This window comes from Ornithodoros turicata, chromosome 1, assembly GCF_037126465.1.
Source record: "Ornithodoros turicata isolate Travis chromosome 1, ASM3712646v1, whole genome shotgun sequence".
NCBI classification, from domain to species: Eukaryota; Metazoa; Arthropoda; class Arachnida; order Ixodida; family Argasidae; genus Ornithodoros; species Ornithodoros turicata.
In genome coordinates, this window is record NC_088201.1 from 168,506,696 (window position 1) to 168,526,485 (window position 19,790).

The 19,790-nt window shown below is 46.2% G+C and overlaps 2 protein-coding genes across 2 annotated transcripts; one reads left to right on the top strand and one right to left on the bottom strand.

Annotated features, from left to right (window-relative positions):
* Nucleotides 1–4,836: 4,836 nt before the first annotated feature.
* Nucleotides 4,837–8,463, bottom strand: LOC135389349 (uncharacterized protein K02A2.6-like). The gene has a single exon (XM_064619408.1). It carries the CDS (start codon nt 8,461–8,463, stop codon nt 4,837–4,839), a length of 3,627 nt encoding a protein of 1,208 aa, XP_064475478.1.
* Nucleotides 8,464–11,996: 3,533 nt separating this feature from the next.
* On the top strand, nt 11,997–18,568 carry LOC135372785 (uncharacterized). Its single transcript, XM_064606257.1, has 4 exons — nt 11,997–16,805; nt 17,089–17,219; nt 17,349–17,425; nt 18,375–18,568. The coding sequence occupies exons 1-4, from the start codon at nt 16,765–16,767 to the stop codon at nt 18,546–18,548; spliced, it is 423 nt and encodes a 140-aa protein (XP_064462327.1). The 5' UTR covers nt 11,997–16,764; the 3' UTR covers nt 18,549–18,568.
* The last annotated feature ends 1,222 nt before the right edge of the window (nt 18,569–19,790 follow it).

Sequence of the window (19,790 nt, forward strand, 5' to 3'; positions counted from 1 at the left end):
GTATTACACAGCGTATAAATTGAGGAAAAAAAAGAACTGCGTATGTAGGTGTGTCCATCATACGGTCCATACGGTCTTCCTCCATTCATTCCGCGTCGTTAGTTAATAGGACACTAGGCGCATTTCGGAGATTGGAAAAACAGTTGGTGGGCGTGTAACTTCTGAATCAACTAAACATTTATATATATATATATATCGACATTCTTTAAGTGTTGTTACGCACTAATGTTGCGCGCACTAATGCTAAGGCGGAGTACACCGAGTGCGTGCCTCAGTTGAGTCTGCGTAGCTCACCTGGGTGCCCTGTCCGCTGTTCCAGTTCGTTCTTGAACCTCGTCACGTGAAAAGGTTTTCCGGCTATGTCAACAAGATCCATGAGCTTCTGAAACTCTTCTTTCGTCGAGTCAAAAAGCTGCTGCACATTGTCTGCGCCTAAAGTCAGTTTGAACATTTAAATTAAACACGTTCCAAGTCTCATGAAGACGTTTTACTACATTCATTGTGGAGTGGGAACTGTGAAGTGGGTGTCACACTCTCACGGGAACGTGAGAGTGTGACAAAATATGTATCGCATAATAGGCAGCTTTTCAGCTTTATTTGTCTCTTCACTATCTTCCTCACTGTGGACAAGGCTAACAGATCTGTAAACACGGTCCCAGTGAATGTTCGAACCAAGACATCTGCGAATACAACAAACTGTCTGTATCCCACTAGTATTCGATGCACACAGCTACACTGCATGTTTTCCGGCTCACCTAGGGCGATGAACTTGCCGTGGTAGGAGAGAAGATCCGCTCTTCCAAGTAATACGTCAAGTTCCCCTTCTGATTCGTCGGCCGCAGTGGACGTTACCGCGACTGTAAAGCAATGTCGTTTTAAGTCGCAGATCGACATGCACAGAGAGTTGAAATCTTCTTCACTACAATGTGAAACTCCCGTTACTTTCTTGATTTAACGGTGCTCCGAGATAAAATGGCAACGTGGTTGATGTGGCAACAGCACATGTGAGGATCGAGTCTGTCGTGGGTAGGTGTCGTCACTATACTACTGGCACCTCTATATCTCTATTCTACATTTCTACCTCTAGTTATGCCTGTGGAGGTCCAGTACCCCCAAGGGACCTATGTAATCATTTGCTTCGATGTGAGACATTCATCTACGCAGTTAGACTAATTAGGTGTATTGCGGTGATTGCAGAAAATAGCTCGTCAACTGCTTCGCGTGTAAGGACGGATTAGTGAGCCAACGAAGCAACCCTAGCCGGCTTTCAGTGTGCCATTATATACCGATACAGAATGCTAATATGGGGTACACGAAGATGGAGTCATTTCTCCAATTTTGGTTCTTCATTTACCTGACTGCCGTGTCCACTGTCCCAGTGCTTTCTTCAGTCTCCTGAGGTGAAGTGGCCATATCAACAAGGTCAATCACTTCTTGGAAATCGTCCGCCGTAGAGTCATAAAGCTGCTGAACATTGTCCACGCCTAAAGACAATTCCAAAAGTGAGGTTAATGTACCCAGTTGTACTATCAACTGACGTGACTCGATGTGTTATGAAAGTATCAGTGAAGCAAGCTGAAGGGGAATGCGTGTGGCTACCGGTGGAATAGCAGACGTTGAAAGGTGAGTAAACCCAAGAAATATGCGAAAGAGTCGAGTCAGCCGCGATACATACGAGTGACTGCTCTGCAAACTCAACGTTTGCGTGCAACGTTTCCTCGTGGGAAAGATGCCGAGCTCTACTGCGGTATATCGTCGACCCGTCAGAGCCCACTCGCACACGGGGATTTCGCGAAGGTTCCTTGGGCGGGCTCGGCGATCATTGGCCTTCAGAGCTGCTTGCGGCGTTTTTAGTCCGGAGAGTGGAAGTATACGTAGAAGAAGTATAACGTCAACAATTGAAACATGACAGTCATCGGAATAGCCAGACATGATTTGCGAGTTTCGACATCGCTCCTGTAGCCACCTCAATGTTATGAGAACGGAGGGACCAGCTCCCGTGGCATAGTGGTTAGCATGATCGCTCTCCACGGCGAGACTGGGAGGTGACATGGGTTTGTCTCCCGTCACCGGCTGTGCTGTCTGAGGTTGTCCCTGGGTTTTCCCAAGTCTTTCCAAAGTAATATCTGCACGGTTCCCTCCGAAGTCGGCCCAGGACGCATACTAACCCCGCTGTCCCCCACTCCTTCCTGGTGTCCTCTCTCCATCTGTCCACGTCTGTAAGCCGCTCATAGCCATAGTTGCTTCGCGGCGATAACACGGAGGTACCACAACAAGAGGCAGTCCGGCAGGACTCAAAACCAGCTATAAATACGTTATTTGGCGAAAAGGGGGTCAGGTTAAGGAGACGATATTGCAAATATAACAGGGTTAGGTTTCACACAAGGCAACAAAAAACTATAACTGGCGACGTACTCGCCGTAGGATTGTCGGACTTCCGGCATTTACCTTCTGGAAACTTTGGCCATCATTGGACGGTTTTGAACAATTTTTGATTACGGTAATTTTTTTTTTCCAATAGAACTTTGAAAATTGCCAGGCGAACCTCACTTTTTTACAGAAATATGATGTCCTCCACGGATAACCGCACACCCAAAAAGCTATTCACAGTATCGAAACAGAAATAGTCGAAAAAATTAGTAAAAATTACGTTTTAGCCCCGCCTGCTTGATTTTTCCTGAGAAGCGCGCGCGAAATCTGCGTTTAGACGAGTGTCCCTGCCATCACTAGTCTTGGCTTCTTTGTGATAAGTCTGTTGTCACCAGCATCAAGGTCAACTCCGCGCAAAGAAAGGTGAAACAAGAGGCAGGGACACTTTCTCCTCTCCCCGCAAATACGATGCGGTGTTCTTTGCTACAATCAAGAAGGTGGGGCTAAAGCCGAATTTTTACCAGTTTTTTTAGACTTTTTCTGTGGCGATACTGTGCATAGTTTCGGTTGAAGGTGTGGTCATCCGTGAAAGACTTCATATTTATGTAAAAAAATGAGGTTCGCTTGGCAATTTTCAAAGTTCAATCGAAAAAATAAATTTCCCTCAATTAAAAATTGTCCAAAGCCTTCCTGAATGGTGGGAACTTTCCAGAAGGTAACTGCCGTAAGTCCAACGATCCCCCGGCAAGCACGTAGCCAGTTAGAACTTTTTTTTCACCTTGGGCGAAATACCCTGTAGTGTTCATGTATAAAAGGGTTTGTAGTCCTCTACGAAACAGGCCACCATTTTCTGAAAGCGTAGGGCTTTAAAAAGTAGAGAGAAGCATTTGTTGCGACAATCAAGGTGTTCTGTAATAGAACAACCTATTTTGATTGCTTCCGTAATTAAAAAGCTACTGTGTCCTTCTTTTCCAATTGAACTTCTTAACTCTGTTTCTCACTTTGTCCGTACGGCAATTTTGTCGTCTACTTCTTTCATTGCCTGTCCACGCCGGCGTGACCAAACTCTCCCGGCAGCGATTGGTTAAGACACTGGGTCACATACGCCGTTCGACTTAAATCACCTAGCTGTTCATCCTACATATAAGCGAAACAGGACTATTGTTTTCAAAACCGAGCGGAAACCCTCGGGCCGTAGACATTTTCCCGCCGAGAAAACATCCAGGAAACGTCGTATGCTAGTCGGCGTTTACAGTGAGAACGTGTCAATCGTGTTCTGTACCAGCTTCTATGGGTGCGGTCACGCTGGCTGTGACTTACATCTCGTGGCATCTCCCGAGAACCAGACGTGAGTCCAAATAGGCATTGCGTGGTAAGCAGCGCCTCTTTTTAGTGCGTCAGCATTTGGAGTGTCAAAAGGAAGAACAACATAAAAAAAAAAAGCTGTAAGTGTGTGAGAAGGGTGAAGCCCCACCGAGGCAGAGTTGGAACTGGAGATGTAAAGGAGAGATAAGAGGTAAATGTAAATGAAGGCAAATGGTATGGAATTGAAGTAGTTGAAGGTAACGACGAGTAAGGTGTAAGAGCAATTAGAGGCCATTAGGGGAAATTAAAGCAAGAAAGTTTAGTTTAACGGTAATGAATGTGATCATAGCTGAAAAAGTATGAATGAAATTAGACATTACCGCGAAGGTAACCAAGGGTTAACGGAGGTAAATAAATGTAGTTAAAGGTAATTAATGCGAATTAAAGAGGAAATTTACACTGATTAAGGCAAGTAAGCGTAATCAGGAGGATTTTAATGACACTCGAGATTACCTCGTGCGGCTACTTTCGGTTGCGAAAAGGTGATTGAAAGTAAATGAGACTAAGGCTAATTAAATGGACTTATGGGGTCGACGCAATTCATATCGGAGGAGATTTTGCCATTACGTGTGAGGACTGTTTTCGGGAGAGAAACGTGACCACGTAGACTGCAAAGCGGTGCCGAACATTACGCTCTCGATCTCATGCACACGCATATGGACGCGACAGTCCCTTTAAGCGGGCGACGTGCTAAGCACGTCTGCGGTTGCTAGGTTAAAGTTGACTTTGAAACATATTTTTGCAAACGAATTACATCAAGATGAACATATCCCTTACTGTAGGCAACCGTGGTGGCGTGCAGACGATATTTTGTACTGGATGCTTCGCCTCGTCGTGGTCCCAGAAAGGAAATATGTATTCTAATAACTTCGGGGATTTGCCTCGAACAGGAACTGTATTCGTACTATATCGAGTGTTAGCTAACCTTGGCTAAATATCATCACACAGGTGTTGTGTCCGCTCAGCCAGACATCCCATTCCAGAATCCTTTATTCATAGCGATCCTCATCGTGCTTCCTACACTCGCGCGCTATGGTCTCTGCGCGACACCACATTTCCCCCTCGCGACAAAAACAACGATAACACACACAATAAACCCATTCAACAAAAACCCAAACGTTGAGGTCGCTTCCTCGTTCTTGAGCTACGTCTAAGCTGCACTTCCTGAGCAGGAACGTCCACCTTGTCCGTCTTCGTTTGCTGAGTCGTTCCGCTCGTGGTGGCAGAGTTTTGAGCAGGTTCGTCGTCAGCTTGCCTGGACTGGGCTGTGGCGGCCCCGGATCCAGATCCGTTGTCATCCGGCCAACTGGGGTCTGGAGAAGTCTGGTGAGGAGTTTCATCCGAAGGTACGTTCCAGTACATAGCCACTGGTGTTGCATCCGATCCGGAAGTAGGCCTTCGGAGTAGTCTTGGCAACGCTTCTTTCGGAACCTTAGAAAGCTTGCTGCTGTTCCAAATTCTGTTATCGTCTAGAAGGAACGAATTGTTGCTCCGTTTTTTGATGATCTTCCTCGGTTCGGAGTACCGGAGTTGACCTTTGTAGATGTGTCCAGGAAGCTTGACACGCACAAAGTCCCCTGGTTCGAGGTGTTGTTGCTTTGCGCTTCTTTTCTCATCAATGTAAGCTTTAAGACGGGCTTGTTTCTTCTCAATTCTCTCTCGGAGGCGACTAATTTCCGATGCTGGCTCGGTCAAAAATTTTCGTGTTGGAAAACCGATGGTATTTAGTCGTGTTCGTATGTCTCTTCCATGTAACAGAAAAGCTGGAGCTAGTCCCGTTGACGCGTGAGGTGTAGCACGATACACCCCGATGTATTCCAGTACGGCCTCTTTGATTGGACGGTTCTCTAACTGTGCCACTTGAACGAAACTTTTTAGTACCTTGTTGAACCTCTCGATCATACCATTTCCTTGTGGATGGTAGACTGAGGAGCGTATGTGGCGAATTCCTCGTTCTTGGAGAAAAGTACGAAACTCGTGGGAAATGAATTGGCAGCCGTTATCAGTCACAATTTCAACGGGATGACCTTCCCTGCTGAAGATTTGGCGCAGAAACCCGATAACAGTTGAAGTTGTGACTGTATTCGAAAAGCACACTTCGGGCCACCGACTATGGTAGTCTATCAAGGTGATCATGTACCGGCAGTTCTGTGGGGCCTTTTCAAAAGGACCAACAACGTCCATGCTGACTTTTTCCCAAGGTTCCTCTGGAAGTTTCACAGGAGTGAGTGGAGCAGGTGCCGTCTTCGCGGACTTGTCCGCTGTTTGGCATATGTCGCAGCCCCGGATAGCAGTTTCGACGTTGCTGTCCATCGCAGGCCACCAGTACAGTTGACGCAAGCGCTGCTTTGTACGCACTATGCCCGGATGTGCCTCATGCGCCAGACCAATTACCCTTGACACTAACGCAGGTGGCACAACAATCCTATCCCCTCGCAGCAGCAGTCCATCAACTTCTGACAGCTCCGTGCGAACCTTGAAGAACGGCACAGCGTTGTCTCGAAGAGCCGCTTTCGAAGGCCATTCTGTTCGTATGTAGCGCAGAACGTCCTGCATTACTGAGTCGGAAGTTGTCTCACGCTGGAGCTGCTCCTTTGAGATGCATTCTGTGACGATGCACACCACGTCGTCTTCGAAGGGCTCCTGTGCATGATATGGAAGTGGCAGTCGCGACAACGCGTCTGCAATCTCGTTATCTTTCCCTTTTTTGTAGACGACAGTGACTTGGAGTGGAAACAGTTTTCCTTCCTTTACTGTGTGACCGATAAAAGAGAGCTCGCTGACGCCAAAAACGCACTTGTGATTTAACCGTAACCCTGCATCGGAGATCCGTTGCAAAACTGAACGTAGATTCTGTTCATGCTCTTCTTCATTCTTCCCAAATATGATGATATCGTCCAGATAGTGTAACGCCCCTGTACATCCTTTCAGCACATTAGCCAAAAGCTTCTGAAATGCAGATGGCGCGGAGGCCAGCCCGAAGCACAATCTCTTGTACCGGAATAGACCTTCGTGCGTTATAAACGCAGTGAGATCTCTACTCTCTTCGGCCAGTACGAGCTGGTGGTATGCTGCTGTTAAGTCCAACTTGGAAAATATCTTTGCACCGGATAACTTGTTCAGCAGCTCTTCCATATTCGGCAATGGGTAGCAATCTGGCACGACAGCTTTGTTTGGTGCCCGCAGATCTACGCATAGCCTGATCCGACCATCCTTTTTCTTGGCCACGACAAGTGGCGATACCCAGGGCGATGCATCAATAGCCTCAATGACGCCCATATCCAGCAGTTTCTTTAGTTCTTTAGACACATCGTCACGTATCTGTAGGGGTAGCCTTCGGAGTTTAGTAGTTGTAGGCTGCACGTCTGTCCGTACTTTGACTTTGTGTTCGTAGCCTTTGGCTAGGCCCAGCTCCGGTGAAAACAGGTTCGCAAACTCGCACTTTGCTATTCGCTCGCTGGCACCGGTTGTAACTGCTGTCTCCAGGCACTGTAAGAGTGCCCCGTCAATCCGCAAGTCTAGCGCAGCAACTGCGTCGAGCCCCAATAGTGTCGTTCCATGATGTACGACGTAAAAGAGAAGGGTCGCGCTACGTGTCTTGTACTTGACAGGTAGGATGACGCACCCTCGCACTGGGATCTCTTTCCTCGAATAGTCGTGAAGTTCGATTGACGCAGGCTGCAGGGTGAACTTCTCGGCGTATGTGGACTGATACACAACCGACGAAATTATGGAAACTGACGAACCCGTGTCTATTAAAAACGTGACGTCCTTTCCACCGGCTTCTGCTGTAATGTGGATAGCCTTTTTCGCAGATGATTGCACTTCCAATAGTATTGCAGGTTCTGTCCTGGACGGGTAATCCTCGTGATGTGCGCCTTCAGTTACGACTTCGCGAGTGGCACCGCGTTGCTGCTTTTTTGCACCTCTGCATACGGCTCCGAAATGCCCAATTTTCTTGCACTTGAAACATTCTTTGTACCTGGCTTTGCATTCCTGCGAGTTCGCCAGATGGTACGGTGAACCACAACGAAAGCAAGTAGTTGCATTCTTCCCTTGAGCTTGGGGCTTGGGAGTTGCGGGCTTGCCAGCTGATCTCTTGAACGGCTTCTTGAACACTTTTTCAACCGCAGCTGTGTTCTCCTGCAAGATCCGCTGGGCTTCCTTGCGGCTCTGCTCAACATGACTCGCGATCTGTGTAGCCCTTTCCAAAGTAAGTGTTGATCCTTCCAGTAGAAGTCGCTCGCGTACTTGGGGTAGGAGGGCCTTGTCCACAAGTTGGTCCCGTAGCGTTTCGTCAAGCATGGTCCCGTAATTGCAGGTAATGGCGAGACCTCGAAGAGCAGTCACGTATTCCTCGATACTTTCGTCCGGCAGCTGAGAACGCTGACGGAATTTCCTGCGCTCCACCATAACGTTATAACTCTCGGCATACCGCTTTTCAAGTGTTGCCAAAGCTTCTTTATACACATTTACCGTGGCTGTGGTGGAGTCTCCGCTGCTTTGTTCCGACGGTACGGCAGGAACTGACAACGTGTAGAAAATTCTTTGTCCCTCTGTCCCAAGAGCATGAAGGAGCATTGCCTTTTGACGATCAGGCCTGTAGGATATTCCGTCGATGGCAAGCATATAATTATCGAACATCCGCCGCCATTGACTCCATGGAACGGGAGGCTTGCCTGGTCGCTCAAGAAACGGCGGCACAGCAGGAAGTCCGGGGCAGTTCATGACGTTTAGAAAGTAACGTTGGCGAATGAGTCCTCAATCCAAAAACATCTCGCAGAAGGTAGGTTCTCCCCGACGTCGCCAAAATGTTGTGTCCGCTCAGCCAGACATCCCATTCCAGAATCCTTTATTCATAGCGATCCTCATCGTGCTTCCTACACTCGCGCGCTATGGTCTCTGCGCGACACCACAACAGGACAGTGTATTTGGCTACAATCCCAGACGAGGAGATGACCGAACTTCTGCTGGTATCGTATACGGCTTTGAACCCGCGGTCCTTCGACGCTGCTTGGTTGACGACGAAAGCGTCACGTCCATGATCACGATCACCACGATCACCATCATCATCATAAAGTCCAGTTTTGGCTCACTTATCTCGATGAATTTGTTGTAGTAGGAGAGAAGATCTGCTGGTTGAAGGAGTTTGTGAAGCTCCAGCTCTGATTCATTTCTGGTAACGGACGCCATCGTCTCTGCAAAGGACGTTAGCTTTCAGCGAACAGCGTGGTTAACATCCGGGAAAAAATAGCGAATCAAGTGGTCGCCTGTGAGGTAAAATTAGCGTTGCAGATGTTAATGATCAAGACGTCAGCTGCTAATCTGTCAGTGTTTCATTAACGCAATTTGTAGTCAGCACACAACAAAGAACTTTCTTGTGCAGCGAGCAAGATCTTTAGCCAGTTTGATAAGAACAAAGGGGTACTCCCTCATCCTATGCTGGGTGCCCAGCCACGTAGGCATCAAAGGCAATGAGTTGGAAATGACATCGCACCTTTTGAGATGTCCGTGCAAGACATGAGATCGGTACTCAAGAAGTCACTGCACAGATTGTGGCAAGCCTTTTGGAACACACAGACAAATAACAAGCTCCACTTGGTTAAACGTCACAAGGAATTTTATAAACACTTCTTACCTCTTCACCCAGCCCTATTGCTTGGTGACGAGGCTCTCGTCCCTTTTACAAGCGTCTTTGATTTCCTGAGAGACGTTGGCGTTATTAGCCTTTTGTAGTCTTACACGTATACACTCATCTTTTATTAGTTATCGTGTTTACTCTTAAATAACCATAACATCACCACTGTCTCAACCATACCTCAGTTTATGGCGCATTATGATCTTTGTTGTCAATGCGCCATTAAACTCCCAATCATCATCATCACAATGTAGCAAGAAAGTGTTGCGTATCCTTACCTGCCATGTGAAGTATCTTAGCTTCATAGTTTCTGCCAGCCATCTCTTCCAGCCATCTCTTCCAGCCATCTCTTCCAGCCTTCTGCCTTCAGCCTTCAGCCTTCTGCCAGCCAATGCACAGAATACTTGAAATCCACATCATAGTCGTGTTCGTTGTCAGAGTCAAAGTTTTTAACGTAGTCTGAGGTCGTCACTAACCTCCCCTGGGCAAATGCGAACTCCACGTACACAAAATTCATTTCAACAATAGGCAGAAATATGCCCGCAGATGAAAACAATGCAGAGACAAGGAAACACGCTGGACGAAGGACCTCACACGAGAGGTCCTTGTTTTTAATTTTGTTGTGGAATTCGATAAGGTTCATCTCCCCATGGCTCAGGCTCTCCTCCAACTTTCGGCTCTCCTAGTCTTCTTTTTGCCACTTCGTGGTTGGTTTTCGTGCTCTGTCACCACTGGAAAGCTGTAGGAGGGTCACCCAGCTTATTGCTTCGTTGTTCCTTTTTAGGTTGACGAATGTGTTGATATTTCAGATGCGCCCTCCAAGCATGCCGTTAATCTTCCTGGAAGAACAAGGTCTGGATCACTTTCACGAATATTCTTCCGGAAACCAGACGAAACGTGCGACATCATTGATCTGTGCCAAACCTCCTTTTTTATATTTTCTCCAGGCACTGCAGTTGTTATGATGGTTCCATTGCTTGATATCGAAGGTTCCCATCATCCAGGCGTCTTCAATATACATGATAAAAGCTCGAATTCTCGGCACCGGCGACTGTCTGGTTGGCTCCTGGCAACGGACAACAATAGCACAGGAACGAACGCTAGGCTAATGGCCTTCCTAATGAAGATCCCCACTTCTGTATCGTCGCTATATACACTGCACAGTCTAGGCTCTTGTACTTTTCCTCCACACAGCCTGGGCAAAGTGGAAGTGGCAGCCCTTGTGACTTGCGGCAGGGAACACGTAGTGTATCACTTGGATTAGTGCCACCTCGATGTCCATCTGCATGAGCGTCTCCATGTGTAGATGCTGAAAGATCTTTCAGGAGGTGTAAAAAATTGCAATTTTTGGTAGCTTCTTCCGGGGTTTCCTTCCACTCTTGTCGCTTCCCGGTATTGTGGGCACAGCGTCCCATTTCAGAAGTTGTGTCCCGTCAAGCGTGATGCCAATGAACTCTGTGGCCGGCTTCCTGAATGGGGAAAAGCGTTCCGGTACTGTGGCTTATACAGTGACTGTACTTATGCCCATGAGGATGGAGTTCCTTGTTTCGATCGCTCACAAGTGCTTTTGGAGGCTTTTGATTTCTCGTCGTCGCTGTCTCGCTTTTTCCCTGACCCACCTTTTGCACCATCTTTTGGCAATCATTTATATGGTTTCCCATCAAGGGATTTGCTCTTCACCCTGTTGAGGCCGGCGCTGGAGTCTCGTATTCTTTTGTCTATTTCCTGTTTCATCTAATAAATATGCATTAATTCTTCACGAGGACACTCGAAAGTTCAGTCAGTACCATTCTGCCAAATGAGGCTGTGGCCGCCTTATGGTTAAGGCCCTTCTTGTTCCGCTGCGGCAAATCCTGAATTCCGCTGCAGGGACCCTTGAACTCTGCATTTTTCCGCGGTAAAAGGTAAATTGTCCTAGTTCGCACAGAAAATACTCTTTCTTAGTTGTTGGTGTGGAGGAACATGGTTACAAGTCCAAAAAATGGCTGCTCCAATTGTAATGTTCGTTCCAGAAGGAACCCAACACTAAAACTGTCCTATCTTCTTTCTTGCTCATGGCCCTGCCCTCTCGTCTTCCTCGTTGGCACCTTACATGACTAAGCATAAGAAGATACATTGTAGTTTCCTCTAAGAGGGAGTGACGTTTGTCAGTGACTATCATGTTGTACCTGCTAAGTGACCTTTTCTGCATCTACAGAGTTTACTGACACACAGTGGTACTTGATAGATATGAATGCCACAGTAGGGGTCAGCATTTACATTCCACTCCAGAATGCCAATATGTCAAAGGGTTGTGCCAGCGGGTTCGTCTGTTTTGACACAAATGGGGCCATATCATGGTCACTAGACTTTAGTCCTTTTGCTGTTTCCACACACAGCAGCCATTCTGCTGAAATGTCTGAAGCACCTTTGATGCCTGGTATTCTCTCAGTCTGAAAGCTCAAGTGACATGGATTTAACTTGCAGTGGATCTAGAGTATCATGCTGTTGAAGAATTTCCAGCTGTCACTACGTTCCAGGAATTCTTGTGCCTTTTGTGCTGCCAGCACCATTCCTGCTTTCATTTCCCCCCTATGTGATTAGCCTTGCCACGTGACACGCCATCTGGCTCCATAAGTGCTTTGTAGTCTTCAAGTGACGCAGTCTTAAGATAGTCCTAAAGTGAAAATAGGGCATTGAAGACTTTGTGTGAGGCTACTTGTTGTCCCTCTGTCGCCTTTATCAAGCAGGCTACTTTTTTTTTACCAAAAACGGCAATGCAGCGAGTTAAGTACTTCAACTCTGTATGGTGCTCATTCATCATTGAAACCAAGCTTTCAATGCCAGCAGCGTCTCCATACCTCTCTTGTTCCCTATCCAGAAGAGAGAGGTAGTGATCAATGTACTCTGAGTGGTGCGCAACAGTCTCTATCCAAGAGTTCCACCGTGTTCTCACGGGCGCCGACGGCGCTTTTGGCTCTGGCACCCCACATCTTCTAGGTGGTTTTTGTATAATGCACGTTTCCCGCTGGAGAGTCGAGAGGCTCTCTTCATTTCCGCGTCGAAATTGTCAACCAAGGGAAATGACTTGTGCATTGTAGAGCAGACTAAATTGATGCTGTGAGCGACGCACGTCACGCGAACCGCATTTCCGCAAAGCGGCTTTATGCACTCGCGAAATGACTTTTTCGTGTACGGCGTGCTGTCACTCACGAACGCCGTCACATCTTCAATCTCAACACCGTACGTAGTGAGAGCTTTCATGACAATTTTACAACAGCGTTTACCTCTTCTGTGAACGTCACATCCACAAGGACTGGCCGTAACGAAACGTTATTCGGTGATGCGTTCACAAACAGTATGTTTTTTACTGACTTTGCCCTATCATCACAACCACTGAAACTGGCACCTTTGAACATATATCCTTTGAGGGCCAACTGGTACCTGCCGAACAACTCTGGAAGTCTTTTCCGCAAAGGGATGGACAACAGGACGGAGCCCCCGTTTGCGACACGCGTTTTCAAGAAGTTTCGCAGCTTTGGATGATCAATCTTTTCAGTTGGTATGTTCGCTGATACAAGCGTGTCCCGGAACTCCAGCACCAGGTCGTCTCTTGCTTCCTTCGCTGTCATCACTGTCTCCAATGTCTGCAGCTTAGACTGCTTCTGCAGACCCGATCCAGAAGCCTGTACATTTCCTTTCTCAGCGTTCTTTCTATGGCTGTTACTTTTTATGTGATCGTCGATTGTTTACTTGCGATGATTTTTCGCGCAATAACGACAAAAGATTATGCCGCCATCCTCGTAGAAATCTTCAACACTGTATTCACGAACTCGCTGTTTTGCGTCTTTGCTTCCCAAGTGCGAGCGTGAATGTCAAACGAAACAAGTATTGATGATGATTATGATGATGATGATCTAGTGGCTGTAGCGAGTAGACAACGCTAAACAGCGCGTCCTAGTAAGTCCCACGGCGCAACCAGCGTTGCCAACGGCGCCTTATCTGGTTGGCACATCTCCGCTGTGATGCAAGCTGACCCGACGCGAGCAAAGCCTGTTCAGCTCATCAACTGAGTTAAGCGTGCAGTTCCGCGAAATTCCGCGCAAATCCTCATATTCCGCGGCAGACCCACAATTCCGCGAAAAGGAATGGCCTTACTTATGGTCTATCAATCCAGTTGAGCCTATGACGGCTATGTTAACTTCCTTTGCACTTAAATTCACTGTGCAGTAAAATCTGTCCAGTCTGGTTGCAGACTTTCCTTTCCATATACAGGTATACTGCCTGTCTCCATCTTGGGGTATGTACTCATAAGTTGACCATATTTTTGCAGTAAACATTCCAATTCCCTGGCCCCTTTGGAATTCAAGTGCCTTCCTACGGACAAGTTCTTGTCTTTGTCCAAGATACAATTAAAGTCGCCAGCAATCATGGTACTTTGGCTTCCCGTCACAAATTTTTAGACGTCATCCTTCAAAAAGGCATAAGCCTCCACTGGTTGCTTTGCCCGTAAACACTGAAAATGGAGGGAAGTGAATGTCTTATATACAGTGTCAAGATACGCAGAGAAGAATAGTGGATACGTTGCCAGCAGATTTATTTTAACTCCTGTGAAATCATCGATGACAAGCTGTTCTTTATCTGCACAACAGTATGTTTTTGCACTAAAACATCAATATTGCTACCTTTACACGCATCAAGAAGCGGTGGGCTAGCAAAATTCAACAACTATTTCCCGTAACTGGTTTGGGGACCAGGAGCATGCCAGCTATGACATGTATGAAGTGGATAGTGTTGTGTGGAGCACAATAACGGTGAACAATGACAGGAGTACCGTATTATTTGTGTTAACTGCTTTGCGATATGCCATAGCCGCCAGCCTATAGTTATCAAACTCTGATATGCGTTTGTAAGTCAGGAATTCCTCAGACTTCCTAGAAATTATAAATTCTTTTGTATAATGTAATTTTCCTTTGAACAAGTGCCATCAAATCCTTTGTCATCCAAGGCCTTGGACTACGATTTTGTAGTTGTTGCTTCATTGGAAAATGAATCTAATAAATCATACCAGTAGTCAATCTACTGTCATGTGCAGTTTACTCCTGTCAAAAATATAAGTTGTAAATGTGCTGTAAACTTGCTGCAGCCTAATACGGCAGAATACAACAGGAACGCTGGCAATTTTGACGCTCTGCCGTATACAGCAGCGCTGCTGTGTTTTACTGTAATTGAGCTATTGTGCAGCAAAGTGTTTTGCTGGAATTGTAGGTTGCAGGGTTCCTGCAGTGCTTTGATGCACATTTACTTTTTAGCATGTGTTCTGTGGCATTTTGGTATGCACGTGCTACAGTAAGTGTAGTGTGTAACATATAGCTGTACTCATCATCGCAAACAAAATTGAGCTAAATAGGGAAAATACATTTATTAGATCAATTCTTTTTAGGCAGGTACTGAATTTTGTCACTGACAATTCTGTTGAGTGCTGAGTGACTCGATGGACAAGCTTTTACGGCACGACCTTCATTGGCTAAGCATATATACTCGTGATAGGCACCTGAAGATTAAGAATCAACATGTCTGACATACTGCTAGACAGCTTAACAGCTACAAACAAATTACAAAGAATGAAACATGACAAACTTAATTGACCAAGCTCTCGTGCAGATGCCGCACTTCTTCATTTTACACAGAGAATACATCCAAGAGAATTATACCAGTGTATGTAAGAGGGAGGAGGCGACGTAAAATGCACATACAATTGAACACAAGGACATGAACTGCACATGGCGACATGTTGCCATTAGTGGTTCACATCCTTATGTTCAGTTGTATTTGCATTTTATGTCATCTCCTTCTTTCTCTTACTTGCACTATGTAGGTTGTCCCAGCTAAATGCGAACAGATTTTTAAAAAAATATACATATCACTTTTTTCGACACTAAGTGAGTTGCAACATAGCATATGCTGAAGCGCTCTCCTTAAGAGGGCACCAGCAAACCGGTAAGACAATGTCCTCATTAACCTTCAGTCATTAGGTTTTTAATTATAAAAGCTACAAATTGTTCCATTTTTAGAACAAAAATTCATTGGTGTATAGACTGGATAGACCAGCCCATATTTAATCTACGCTTTGTCACAAGGGACACCGCCTCCTCAGGAGCAACTTCTACAACATAATTAACAGAAACTCCCCTGTTGCTGGCTGGAGATGATTTTGAAATCGTCTTCGCTGATACTAAGCCCATTTATTACTTCCCTTAGAGAGTCTTTTTCAGTCCTTTTCGGAGGGAAGCCTTCATCATTCTGGATAAATCATAATTTCCTGCTGTGGCATCAGCCAACTGTGTCAGTCCTTTCTGAAAGTGTGACTTTACACTTTAGCAGGACCCGCCCCATTCCTGATCGATCTCAGCTGCAGCCAGCGCAGAACCCAGTGGGAACACAGAGGAGAAAAACGCTGCTGATTGGTCAGGAGATAGGAGTTGTACTGCACGGAGCGGCTGTACGCAGCGCCTTCCACCCGCCGTGCGGGTCATCATTTGTTTACATTTTGCACAGAAAGGAGCACAGTCGACGATACATCACAACTCTCGTGCTTTCGACTACTGCTCCGTGCGTTGTCCGTTGTATTCCTCAGGGCCCAAAAAATGTTGCCCCATGTGCACCAACTTCTGCTTGTGCTTCTTCTGTGTTGTGTACTACAGTAGAATCTCGGTGATACGAATCTCACGGGATAGCGGAAAAAATTCGTATCAAGGGAATTAAACAAAAATAAAAATTGAGGCAAGAAAATAGACAGTGACTGTTCATTTTCCGTTACCGTCAGTGAAAGAGGTCGGTCGTAACGCTCTTGTGTCTCCGCTTCTGGACAATGCTGACCAAATTCGCAAGGTGACTCACGCATAACCAAAGACCACTGTATTGTTCACGTCTAGTCAGAGGTGCTTGAGTGTAGTGGTGCCGTAGTGTGGTATGGTTTCGCTGCCGCACGTGACGTAGATGTGGCTACGACGACAATGACAGTGCGCACGTGCAGTGCAGCACGAATGTCACAATTGGTGACTCGATAGCAGCTGCGGGTACATGCAAGAATTCTTTTAGGCCTAGGAAGAAATGCGGATTGAGCTGCTCGCTGGGGGTTCCACAAACTACGCGCCGTTGTTTGTTTTTTCTATGCCTCAAGGCTGGTTCACACTACTGCGTTTACGGTTGCGCTTGCATCTTGCGTGTGCTTACGGCGTATTGTTGCCATGGCAGCAGGGATGCGCTCTCCACAACTGTAGTGCGTAAGATGACCGCAAGGAGTATGTCAAAGAACGTGGAGAAACTTGCGGGACAGGTATGCGCGCGAGTTACGTGCCACGAAACAACCCAGTGGGTCTGGCCGTTCAACCCAGGAAGCATGGGCCCTTATGAAGCCTCAGAGCGTCCTTTCAAGGTTCATCAGGCCTCGGTACGTGAGCACTTAGGCCCGGATTCCCGGTTCGCCCTCAGTGTTAAGCGCACGCGAAGGGGCCCTTCTGTCCATGCTTCGTGAATGGACGGAAGGGTCCCTGCGCGTGCACTTAACCCTCAGGGCGGAGCGAGAATCCGGGCCTTAGTATTTTAACTTGTAAAGCTTTACTCACAGCATTACCTGCAGCAAGATATAGCAAAGTACTTGTTAGACAAAAAACAGAAAAAAAAAGCTGATGAAGTCATATTTATGTCTTATATTATGTTATGTGCGCATACAGGTCACTTCTGGGTTTCATTTTCTCACTCTGTCCCCTGGCTCTGTGCTCCCAAAGAGGTGCCCTTCTGTCCAGTACACGGGAGGACACAACTTCAATCAGTGAAACCACAGCAGTGGATGGTGACCCTCAAGGTAAAATGCGGTCGATATCACTTCACATTTACATCGCTACAAGTGCACAATCTATTACTAACAACGTTGGACTGCTGTTAAGAAACCGGCCCACAGCAACATTCCCTAAGTGAACCACTTTTATTACAGCCATTTCACTGATTGGAGGCACACAAGAAGAAACCCTGTCACAGACCGCTCCGTCACCAGTAACCGAAGGAAGTTCGGTAAGGATATAGTCAGAGGTTTGGGTACTTGCTGTCAGGGATGGGAAGTATTTAAAGGCATTGTAATTAAAATATTATTTAAAATATAAACCAAATATAAGACCACCGTCACCTGTCCAGAGGTGTTCTCCTTTGTGAATGTAATTCTACTGCCGAACAGAGGATACCTAGAAGATGCAGTCAGAAACTTGTGATATTAAAATTGTCATGATTAATAACAAACCAATGCCATTTTTCCTTGATGATTTGTTGTTCTGATTGTTAACAGTTCTCTAATTCCGAATGAGATGTTCACAGCATTTATGGTAGTAGTTATGGTATTTAAATACACATATTGAAAAGTATTTATGCAGAGTATTTAAATACCTCTTTCAACAAAGTATTTTGTATTTTTATTTAAATACTCAAAAACTGTATTTATGCCCATTCCTGCTTGCTATCCATCAAATCTCGAGTGCATAAATCCAAACTTAGCTTATCACCAGAGAGGCCTTTGGAATTTAATTAAGTGTTGCTTATGATTTGCTTATGAAGACTTATCACAAACTAATCGTCATTAGAACCTGAAGTTTTAGGTTTTAACCCGATTCTTCCCAGAACTGAAGCTTGCCTCTTTAGGGCAAAACCAGAATTTAAGTAGTAAATTGCACTCACTGCGACGTCTGTAAGAATACACACTAACTTGTTCCGCAGCAAATGCAGTTACGTCACTGTGTGTACCAAACCACTACAGTTAGTTTGAGAAACTCAGCCCGATTTCTCCCCAAAATTAGCGGACTGGAAGGTGTTTCGCCTGAATTCGCATGAATTTAGAGCATGTCTTTATTTACCCAATTTTTACCCCACGAATTTAGAAATATTTCCAGAAAACTTCAGGCTCTGTCATGACACACAGGCCTGCCACATGCCAATATTTCTTCACACCTTTGTTCAGTATATTAATTTGCAGGACGGCTCGTCGGCCTCTCTGTGTTCACGCCAACGCAGGATTTCCGGTCTCTCCAGGATCATGAAGACCGAAGCGCAGAAGGCCGGAGCGAACAATTGCAATGCTGCAGGAGGTGCTTGTGTCCGCAACAAGGCAAATGAGCAGAGCCTCAGCACCTTCGCAAGATTACGTTGACATGAGGGACAGCGACACTCTTTTTTGCTGAGCCTTTGGCCAATGCTTGCTATGATGGATGATAGACAAAGGCATCTTATGCAATTGCGCATTCAGCAGCTTCGTTTTGATGTGATGTATGGTCATGAGTAACTGTTTAATGAATACATAGTTTACAAAACTGTGTCACTGTATTTTTTACATGTTTATGGTGGTGCACCTGTCAGCCATAGAAAGTGTCGCAAAACCCATAATTTCAGTGCGTCCTCGAGCTTACATTTCTGGCTGGCATCCACGACGAGCTACGCTGTATTGATCTGGCTTCTCTCCAATAGAGCAGAAATAGTCTGCATATGTATCCCGCACTTTCCGTGCATCGCTAGAATACATGTTGCTGCTCAGGGATGACGTATCCCTGATGGCATCACTGCATGTCACAGATGCCCTCCACCTCCCAGGCACAACATCAGCTGACATACTTTCGGTGTCTATATACCCAAGTGGACAATAGCAACTATCTTGAACAGCTTCTGCTTCATCTAATGTGCGGAGGTAGTTGTGCAGATATACTGTACTCATGACCATTGCTTTCAATGTTGGCAGGCTTGCTATTATTGGCTGTCTGTAAATACGCCATCTGCTTGCAAGAATGCCAAATGAGTTTTCAATGATCCTCCTGGCCCTTGACAGTCTGTAGTTAAACACAGCCTTTTTCAGATTAAGGGGAATGAACGAGCCGACCGTGAGGCTCAGCGAGCATTGGCACAAGAGGAGTCAGCTGTAGGACTACCCTACCAAGACTTCCTGCCAGTGTTAAAGAGAGCTGTCTGCACACAGTGGCAGCAGGAGTGGGACATGGAAGAAAATAACAAGCTACACCTCACACAGCCACACGTTTCCCGCCCGCATCGGACTGAACACATCAACAGATCGGCCAAAGTTCTTTCCGCGAGATTGAGGATTGGACACACATGGCTCACGCATCACCACCTACTCAGAGGTCAGGATCCGCCAGCTTGTGCGCACTGTGGTGACAGCTTGACTGTCTTACACGTACTGGCATCCTGTCCTCACTTCGAACACCAACGCCAACAGTATTTCAGTATTCTTCGGGACAAAAGAGCTTTAGCTCTTTTGTCCCGAAGAAGGCGGAGCTTCCGCCGTAACGTAGACATCCTCCCTAACTTTCACGATTTTTAAGTTTTAATAAACCCCTTTTTTATTACTTCCCCTACTTTCGTCTTCTGTCTCCCATTTATTTCA